Genomic DNA, 9,904 nt, shown 5'->3' with positions numbered 1-9,904 from the left:
TCCAGTTTATTCACAAATTTAAACATACATGTATAACCTACTACGCCATAATCTTTATTCGTGTATAGCATGTACAGTCTAACTGATTCGAATTCCTCGTTGGCTCGAACTGGATGTTAATGACCCATTTCTTTAAACTGAACCGCTTGGTTCGAACTTTGAGGTATTTTCGTCGGTTCCTGGGAGTTCGAGTCAACGGGATTCAACTGTACTTTGTTATTGGTATTGTTATTTTAGAAATAAAAAAAATGTCCTTGAGGCTTCGTTTATGAAATATAGGTACACATCGTAAGAATGATAAGTATATAAATATTGAAAGTTATGAGCTCCTCACATTTGACTGAATATAAAACGGGTTATGTGTGGAGTCGATAAATCAAATGCTTATAAGGACATTTTAGTATATATTTCGAAGTTAATCAATCATTTTAATAATGACAGGCAACATTTCCGAGCAAAGGGAGGTCTGCGTTCAAAAATTACTCATGATTAATATAAAGCCATTAATACTTATTCGTTAAACATATACTTAAAGTAGTTGAAACCACATTATCCGGGATATAATTATGCAAATATTGCCTGTATCATCGTCATTTTATAATATGATGGATTCGCTGCTCACCTCTTGACAGAGCATTTTCCAGAACTGTGACCTTAGCGCCAATGATCAAACATAGCTTAATGATGGACCATTAACTGATTTATTTAGTGTGTGTTTTTTTTTTAATTTGCTGTATCGCGAACTAATTGATCATCTTTTTTCACTATTCACTGCAGATTATGATTCATACTCATATATTCCGAACGCAGATAAAAGTTATGAACTTTATAATGTTTTAATCTACACTGTCAGTCGAATGCTTTAATTGATGCATACAAAATACTCAAAATTCATCACGATTATGACCTTACATGGTTACAAATGGTATCGGAGTCAGGTATACTATTCATGAACAAATCACACTCGACCATAAAGACTAATTAATGAAGATATACACTCATGCATAACGATGTCCCGTGAATTCTAAGCGCCTATTTTCCCATTTTTGATACCTGGTTGTCTACATGGATGGGTCCATCGACGCAAACTGAAGCCCAAATGTCAAAATATGAGGGTATTGAAGCGACAGTTGAACAGTATCGCAAATGCATATAGCCATTAGTATCGCATTGGATGTACTGTTGGGAGTTATTTCGTACCATGAAATACAAGCGTCCTGCCTTCAAGTTTTCCGGTGTGCAGGGCTTTGTGTATTGTCTATTTGAGAAATCGTAGTACTCCAACTGTGACTGATGCAGGTTCATGTCGTTGACCGTACTTGCAGGGTTGAGTGCTCCGGATTGGGAAATGTCTACACTCGTTTGCCAATCGTGGACGACATTGTTGAGCTGGTCTACGTTGTTGGAAGCTGGACTTCCGGTTCCCATTCCAGCCTGACCACTCTGGACGTTAATTGAAGTACCGGTTCCGTTCGTACCAGTGCGCGGTCCGGTTTCTGTGAATGATGTCTGCGAAAATCTTGACGAGCTTGTTGAGCCACTTCCAGTTCCGCTGCCAGAGCCTGAACCTGTATTTGTTCCTGATCCGGTCATAGAGGAATCAGCGGTTCCGGATAGGCTGTTAACAAGAGATGAAAGGTCCATGTTGCGAGTAGTCTGACCTGTTCCTGACATGTCAAAGCCAGCACCCTGGGCAGACAGCGAGTTGGCTAAACTTGCTAGATCGAGACCCGAACTAGAGCTGCCTCCTGTGCCCGATGTGAAGTCTAGGGTAGTTACTGAAACCTGTCCGCCTGATTGTCCACCCGAGGTTCCTTGTCCCGTGTTGCTGGATGATCCCTGACCAAAGCTCATCGAGGTTTCTTGCATGAAACCGCTACCGGCGCTTCCGACATTCGACGAGCTCCCAGAACCGCTCGAAGCTCCCTGTCCCCCCTTGCCAGATGCTTCGAAACTAGCCAACAGCGCATTCATGTCTAAACGATTTTGTCCTGTTCCAGTAGATGCTCCCTGACCACCCATGTCCATTGAGCCAAGACCTTGACTTGTGCTCGGCCCGCCTAGCTGACCCAGCGCAGCCATCAATCCAGCGTTACCTGACATGTCTATCGTAGAGCCTGATCCTGTTCCTGACCCAGATCCACCAGATAAATTTACAGTTACCATACTTTGGCCGCTCCCCATATCAGATCCGGAAGTCTGCGCATCTACGGTTGTGTACCTCCTAAAGCCGAACGTGTAATAGCCGCAGAAGTTATCACGAAGGGTGCCTCTGTAGTCGGCTAAACGTACGCACCTCTGGTTAGGTTCATAGAAGGCAGTTCCCAGTTCGCAAGGAACCACATATGCTGTGCCTCTTGCGTCACACTGCAAGTATTTGGTGGCATCACAAGGATGGCGGTACATGAAGGTGATATCAACATTGGGCCGGTCGCATGGATTAAGCAGGCTTGGGAGCACACAGGCTACGGCCCATTGACTCCAGACTTCTCCTGGTGTGCATATCCGCTCCCAGGCCTTTCCCCAGATGTCGCAGTGAATGAACTTTGACAGGTTCCCGGGGAATGGGAAAAAGAGCTTGTCTGAAAATATAATATCGATATACAGCCTTTTTAGAATTGCAAACATACGCAACAATTATTTTTAGTTGAAATACCAAAATCGGTCATCTTAGGGCTTGCTTTTTCAGTGTATGCAATTTGGTAATATTTCACCACATCTGAAATTGGTAAGGCCGGTAAAGGACACCCTGCCGTCTCAAATACTTTAAAGTCACTCTTTTACTATATATACTTGGATCAAGTGAAATTTCAAAGATTGTGTCGGATTTTTTTTGATAACACAATCATAAAATAAAAAGAATGTATCCATTAAACTTAATTCTTATGCAGCATAATGTTATCAATTTATTTCAGTTATTCCTATGCCTATTCACAGATTAGATGTGCTCGAATATATGAATCATGGCTATTGTGCATTTGAATATTCTTATTTAAATAGTGCATTCGTTGTTTGTGCTTTTTTAACACTTTAAATTGAGCGTATGCTGTAAGATGAATTGCATGCATGCGTAAGTAGATTTATTTTAGTTCTACTAAGGGCTGTGGCATTTGTATTATAAATTAACAGTAGTTCGGGTTACGGCTATCCGTAACCTGTTTTAACGCCTCATTAACACTTGTGGCAATTTGTTTGTTTATTTTGGCTGCATTATGGCTTGACCCCGCCGTGACGCCATCACGACTTAAATTGTGTTTAAATGCGAAACCCTAGCTCTTTGCGAAGAGACCTCTTGGTTCTTTAACGTGCTCGGTGTAAAGCACCGATACACGGGATACATATTTCCTGGGTTGAACCAGTACTGTGTTGACCACTTTTCCAAGCACTACCCTTTAAATGCCGAGCGCCAGGCAAGGGACCCTAGGTAAGGCCCATTCCCGCTAAATTAAAAGCGAAGACAAAACCACCGCATTCACCCGGCATTGCGGGGCCAACTGAAAGGTAAAAAACATGGCCCATTTCCCCGGCTATCCCCGGTATACCCCCGGACCTGGGGGGGGGGGGGCGTGGTTACAACTGACTGGTGCATTACATCTAACAATATTTGAGTCAGCTGTTTCAGCTGTACTTGTTTTAGGCAAGTATATGAGCACAATATACACCATTTCACCGTTTGAAGTTAACAACGATGTTGTTAACAATGTTAACATTGTGATATTTGTGTTAAACGACTTCCAATTCACAAACTTAATGGGATACTGTATCTGGTTCTGAAAACTGTAACTGGTTTTGATTTTCTGTGAATTTATCTGAGCAATTAATTATTTATCTCAGGTATGCAAAAATATACACTGTTCAAAGTTATGTATTTCAACGTTAACACACAGGAACAAAGAACACGAAAAAAATATAAGTTCATCATAATTTTTTTATATCAAATCTAAACTTTATGTCAATTTAACGGTACTGGTTTACTTTTTAAAATAACTATTTAGTATCTGAATTATAGAGTAAACAAACGGTCTGCATTGTCCCCAGGTGTTTTAATTTATTCACTAATTATCATTTACTGTATTATAAGTCTGTGGGTTAAATTGTCTGTAAAAACGTTAAGCAGTATTAATTGATGATTTAAATGTAAATGTTGAAAATAGCGATGTATAATTTCCTAATACTATACCAATTTCGTCAAAGGTAATTAAAGCAGACATTAATTAGATCTAATATAGAGGTCTGTGACGTCAATTGAACATTTTATTTTATTTTTAGCCCAGTATTAGAAACCGGGCTGGTTTGGTGTGAGAAGGTCGTTTGATATTTAAAGAGCAATTTTTTTTTGGGTAGAATGAAAGTTTATGAATTAATATGTTTTAGCATATTCGCATTTTGACTACATCAGTATTTAAAGTCTTTAACTTCGTTTAGTTATGTGACTGAAGAATCCTGCAACATTAATGCACCCGTCAATTGTAACCACGGCCTCCCAGGTCCGGGGGTATACCGGGGATAGCCTGGGAAAAGGGCCGTGTTTTTACTTTCCAGGTGGCCCCGCAGGGCCGGGTGACCTCGGTGGTTTTGTCATAGCGCCAAATTAAGCCGAGATTGGGCCTTATATAGAGTCTCTGGGGTGCGGGGACATTTGGCCGGGGTTTAACCATCAGTTCGTAATAATATTCAGTGTGTGTATGTACCACGTGATAAATTGCGTCGTAAATGCTACGTCGGAAGGCAATATTTTGCTTCGAATGAAGACTTTAAACAAAGACAACTTTCCTATTTCTTCACCATTTTAAATGAAACATGGCGCAGTCTATCCCGCTTATGGAACCCCGCCTTCGGTCTTTTACCAGAGTTCGATTGAGAGTATAGTTTCTTAAAACACTTCGACAAACCTTTTCACAATACGGCCGTCCGACGGAGCACTGTCAAAACATTATTTTGGAAACAGGTTTGTCGAAGTGTTTGATGATACTTATCACCTAACCGGGAATAAAACGAAGGCGTGGCTCTTTAAGCGGCATAGACTGCCATTTGTTTCATTTAAAATGGTGAAGTAAAAGACGTAGCATATATGACGTAATATATCACGTGGTATACACACACTGATATTCTAGATTCGGCGTTTTAGAAACTTCAGTAAAGCTGAAGATACTTACTGTCCAGGATGGCCTGTCTGGTGCACGGGTTTTCTGTGTATGGCTCTAGAGGTAACTCGCAGGAGGCGGTAAGCCCGGCCTGCTCTCCCACACACTGGCCACAACCCTCGTGAAACAACTGCAATGGGCAAGTTATGACTGATTACTACGAATGCTTACAATTGAATTTTACAATCTTAAATAATATCGTTGAAAGGTCTTGGTACCTAACAATCCTTGATAAACATACCTACTTTTTTATTTAGTATATATGCACTGTGCTGTTTGTGGAGTTTTGTGCTGTTGTTCCATGTTTCTTGTTTGTGATTTTTTGTTTTTGTGTTCTATGTCTTTGGCGTTTACCCAGTGCCAATTAAACGGGGTTTATGTTTAAACTTTTGGCTACTGAGCTTGTTTCTGTAGTTTTTCACATAATTATTCATGAGTAAAAATACAAGAAAGGCCAATGCTGTAACCTTGCTTTTGTGTTGTTTTTAAAACAGATTAGCTTTGAAATTATATAATTTTAGGACAATACTGACTTAATGAAGCATTGACTGTCCTCATTTACAATATTCCTCAAAAAAAGATATGTATTGTTTATATATTAAAAAAATGTTGTTTTTTCAAAACCTTCTTGTCAAATGCTAACTACGGTTTGAATGTATGCGAACAATAATGCAGTTCGTTCTGGTCGTATTGGGGTATTATATACTTCAAAAAAGTTTATTTGAAATACTCATACACATCGTTAATATGATTAATGTATCTCGGTGACAGGTTAATTCAACTGGTATGATGCATTGTATTATGATAGCACGTTGAACTTTTCTTCATCATTTTCCGCCCACAATTTATACATTAATTAATCATTCGCTATAGCGGTCACTATGAATAGTTGTTTAGTGTACTATGACGATGTAACTGTCATTTTGAACGGAATAAAGCTCAGTATCAATCGGAGTACCTTGGCCATTATGCAACATAATTGACTATCCCGAAGCTTGCCGGAGATGGCCGAATTGTTACGAATGTCTATCCCGAAGCTTACTTGAGATGCCCGAGTTGTTTCAGTACGTGCTGTCTTTCTTTTATCGCTGATATATATTCATAAAGGTCAAGTCAACGAACGAATGTATGAACGTTGGTTTAGAACTAATGTGGATCTGTGTAAGGCCAAAAATCTTTGTTTCGACTAGCATAGGGTATGTCGGTAACCATAACCTTTTTTCTTTTTTTTGAGAACCAATCTGCACCTGGAACCGACCTATTTCAGGGAATAACATTATGGTAGAGTATTTAACATGTTCACTCAAAAAATGCACATTGGCATAAGGTGGAAGGGTCGGGGTTGGGAAAATAGGGTCGGACGGGTGGGTGGAAAAATACGCCTTATAGATTCTTTATAGTCCATAGACTTAAGATAAATGTTGAAGAACATCATCTGATTTTGGGATCATGTTTAGGTCAAATATCTGATCAACAACATAATTGTGCACACAATGGAACACATGTCGATTCATCTGTCAGCGTACCAAATGTCATATATGTCAGTGTTTGTGAAGTCATTTCCAATGCACGTGTTAAATAGGCGTACAAAAAAGGAAGCTTCTTGCTGAATATGTGTCGTTTTGCCTTTATACATTACAGCATACACAAAGATGCATGCTAGCATACAAACCTCATATCTCGGACACTGCACGACATAGAGTTTGCCCAAGTCTCCGCACATAAGGAACTTGGAAGAGTCGAAAGGATGGACAAACTTGGTGATGTTCCTGGCAATGTTATCTGGCGTACAGGGGTTAGGGAAGTTCCATTGTTCTGCAACGAGATAGAGAACAATGTTACTGACATATTCTACGTAAAAGTAGAATTTGATTAAAAAGAAAATGCTTGAGTTATTGCATGATTTTAAAAGCTAGTGTTTACAATTTACAGATTTTAAGTTGTTTGATTAGAACTTTCAATTATCTAATGACTTTCGGGATATTTAAAAATTGTTGGTTCTCCAGCATTGAATATTCACGAATGCAATACGTCATATTGATAAATAATTAAGTTGGTTATAGATATGTTACGCACCTCTACATTGGTCCGGGTACTCGGCTGCACATGACAGACCTTTGATGGGATCATTCACACATCGGATATTTACAGCTGGAATAGCGAAATTATCATTAACACAGATGGAATCTTTAACTAAAACTGAACTTTGCTGAGACATGATTGATAGAAATAAAAGGACAGTTATGATACTCATTTTACATATAATTAATCAGCATTCGAATACGGTCATGTTTGTATCGCATATTTCATTAATATCTTGAAATTGAAGGATAGCTCTCAATAAAGTTTAAAAGTTGTATTTTCCAATAGGGCCCGTTTCGATTGTACGAAAGAGATAGCATAGCGGACGAAAGGTTTAGATACAAGGAAAGTATTGCGATACCCATGCTCATTATCGGAGAATTCTCTGTAATTTGGTGCACATCAAGAATACACGGAGGACCAGTTTCGTAGCGCCCTTGTTTGCCTAGTCCAAGATGCAATAAATAAGATGCAAACAGAGCAAACAGCTAACTGAAATAAACAACTTTATTTAGATATACTTACGGACAAGTGCGGTGTACGTGTCTAGTGTCGTGGTCGTTGCAGAGCCTGCTGAAGTGCCTGGTATATTGATAGTCTGCGCATGTACAGATTTGTATCCTAGCAACAGTCCAAGAGCAGCCAAAATAATGCCACGCGCTGCCATAGCAACGTTTAGTCTTAAGTAAACTATTGCTAAAAAATAACTACTTTGCAGAATAAATCAATGGACAACCACACAGAATACTGCGAAAAACAAAGATGTAACAATGAGATCATTAGACGCCTGGTTTTATAATGAGTTCCTGAATTAATTATTCCTATGATTAATGGTCTTGATTCAAATTAGGTAGACAATACATTTCAAATACTTCATTATTAACGAGGGCAATGTTTGCTATGTCATAAATGTGCTGTCAAAATTTAAATAATGTTGACGACAACGTGACCTTAAACAAGAGGTGAAAACATTGAGTTATTTGCAAGGTAAAATCAACACTTGAATGTCGAAATGTTCGTATGTATAACAGACAGTTTTTGGAAATAAGCAACATCAACAACACAACAATAATGATTCAGATACATAATGGCATTTCTACTGAAGATAATCACTTTTTGGAAAAGGAATTTTAACACTGTATGATGAACTTAAATTTACATAAATATTTTTTTGGAACCAAACTTTTGATGTGCTAGAGGGCTTTGATCTTAATGCACGTTGCTGGCAATGAACATTCGTAACCAAAAATAACGAATTACGAAATTCATAAGTATTATCGAAATAGACCAAACGTGCCAAAATTTGTTGAATTAATGCAATCCGAAAATGTTAAAGTGAATAGAAATTTAGCCATGTATGTTAATTATGCATTTAGTTTAAGAAACAAGTATCATTATTATTATGACTAGTAATAGCCTATATAAACGTTATTTCACACTGATCTCTCGCTGTGATATATTGTCATGTATTGATTTTACTCTACATGTATACAATAGTTATTTAGATTGTATTTTACGCGATGTCATATATGTTCTGTATAATATGAATATGGCATTGATCACTTGACAACTTAAATATATATATATTATGTTCTCAAATGTATACACATGGACAGTACGTCTACATGTATTTCTGAATAAACCACTATACACTTTCATTCTCATCTTTTCTGGAATGCATGAAGCAATATCATTTTAAAACCTAAAACGGAAGTACAAACATTCAATGACAGTTCTTGCCATTAATTATGTTTAAATAATGTATGCAAATGGTGGGGAGACCTTTGTTTATTTCCTTAAATGTACTTCCTCCAAATTACCAATCAGTCTTCGTTTTTGAATTGACACGCCTATACGCCGTGAGCATCAGAACTTCTTTGGATACACTTATGTCATCAAATGATAACAATTATATAAGGTGTTTGATTAAAATGATCTACAATTTTATGTTTAGACTTTCAGCATTGATGCAGCTGCCTCGTAGTTCTATATGAAGCAGTTCACGAAATATTATGTTTTGTGTATTTCGTACTTGTCAAAGGTAGTTGGTATTTGTCATCTTTACATTTTTTGATCATCTCACTCTACATGTTTTTGTTTATGGCCAAATGGAGTTAAGGGGAGAACAGTTACAGGCACGGCAGCCAGATACACGCGTGCCACGGCGCCATCTTATCAACGTAGGTAATGTGCGTTCCCTTTTTCGAATCGATCTTTTTGAGCAGTTAAAATATGTGACACCATCTGCAAAAAAGAGTGAAACATTCAACTTAAAAAATGCTAGTTTTCGATGGTGTAATAACAAAAAAAAATGGAAAAAGGCAAGAAAAATGTCAAAAATTAACTCCGAGAGAATTAGATTGGTGAAAATAGAGAGTACTTGAAATATAAATTGTTTAAAATTCGAAGTTTTCGTAGATTTTAATACATGTTTTTCCCAAATGAATAATCTTATTTGTTAGGTTAGGCAACGTCCGTTAGATTATGAAAAAGTTCAAAATCCAATTTGTGGTATTCTCTCAATATTGAACGTTTTGCTGTACGTCCGTTGATAATCTAGGCCCTGTGATTTTGATAGAGATGTTTGTAGTACGTCCGTACATAAGACAGGCCTCTATGATGTTGTTTACGATTGTTTGTAGTGTACCCATGTAGAAGACGGCATTATTGTAACATGT

The 9,904-nt window shown here is 37.9% G+C and overlaps 1 protein-coding gene across 2 annotated transcripts; it reads right to left on the bottom strand.

Annotated features, from left to right (window-relative positions):
• LOC128224524 (uncharacterized) lies at positions 1 to 9,433 on the bottom strand. 2 transcript variants are annotated; one of them, XM_052934397.1, is made up of 6 exons: positions 9,259 to 9,433; positions 7,752 to 7,922; positions 7,221 to 7,295; positions 6,817 to 6,959; positions 5,157 to 5,274; positions 1 to 2,582 (listed from the first exon to the last, which is right to left on the bottom strand). In XM_052934397.1, the coding sequence occupies exons 1-6, from the start codon at positions 9,302 to 9,304 to the stop codon at positions 1,033 to 1,035; spliced, it is 2,103 nt and encodes a 700-aa protein (XP_052790357.1). In that variant the 5' UTR covers positions 9,305 to 9,433; the 3' UTR covers positions 1 to 1,032. The 2 variants fall into 2 exon arrangements, with proteins under 2 accessions (XP_052790357.1, XP_052790358.1); XM_052934398.1 differs by lacking the exon at positions 9,259 to 9,433 and having other exon boundaries at positions 7,752 to 7,954.
• Between the last annotated feature and the right edge of the window lie 471 nt (positions 9,434 to 9,904).

The sequence above is a fragment of the Mya arenaria genome, chromosome 17 (assembly GCF_026914265.1).
Source record: "Mya arenaria isolate MELC-2E11 chromosome 17, ASM2691426v1".
Classification (NCBI taxonomy): domain Eukaryota; kingdom Metazoa; phylum Mollusca; class Bivalvia; order Myida; family Myidae; genus Mya; species Mya arenaria.
The sequence above is the reverse complement of the archived record's forward strand: the minus strand, read 5'-3'. Positions and strand labels throughout refer to the sequence as shown.

What these genes read in the sequence shown, in the direction of transcription:
- LOC128224524 (XM_052934397.1), bottom strand. Translation starts at nt 9,304, where the DNA reads ATGATCAAAAAATGTAAAGATGACAAATACCAACTACCTTTGACAA. An exon ending in CACGTACACCGCACTTGTCC is followed by an intron (nt 7,296 to 7,751) that starts GTAAGTATATCT and finishes TCGCTATTCCAG; the next exon opens with CTGTAAATATCCGATGTGTG. An exon ending in TGCAGTGTCCGAGATATGAG is followed by an intron (nt 5,275 to 6,816) that starts GTTTGTATGCTA and finishes TGCCCATTGCAG; the next exon opens with TTGTTTCACGAGGGTTGTGG.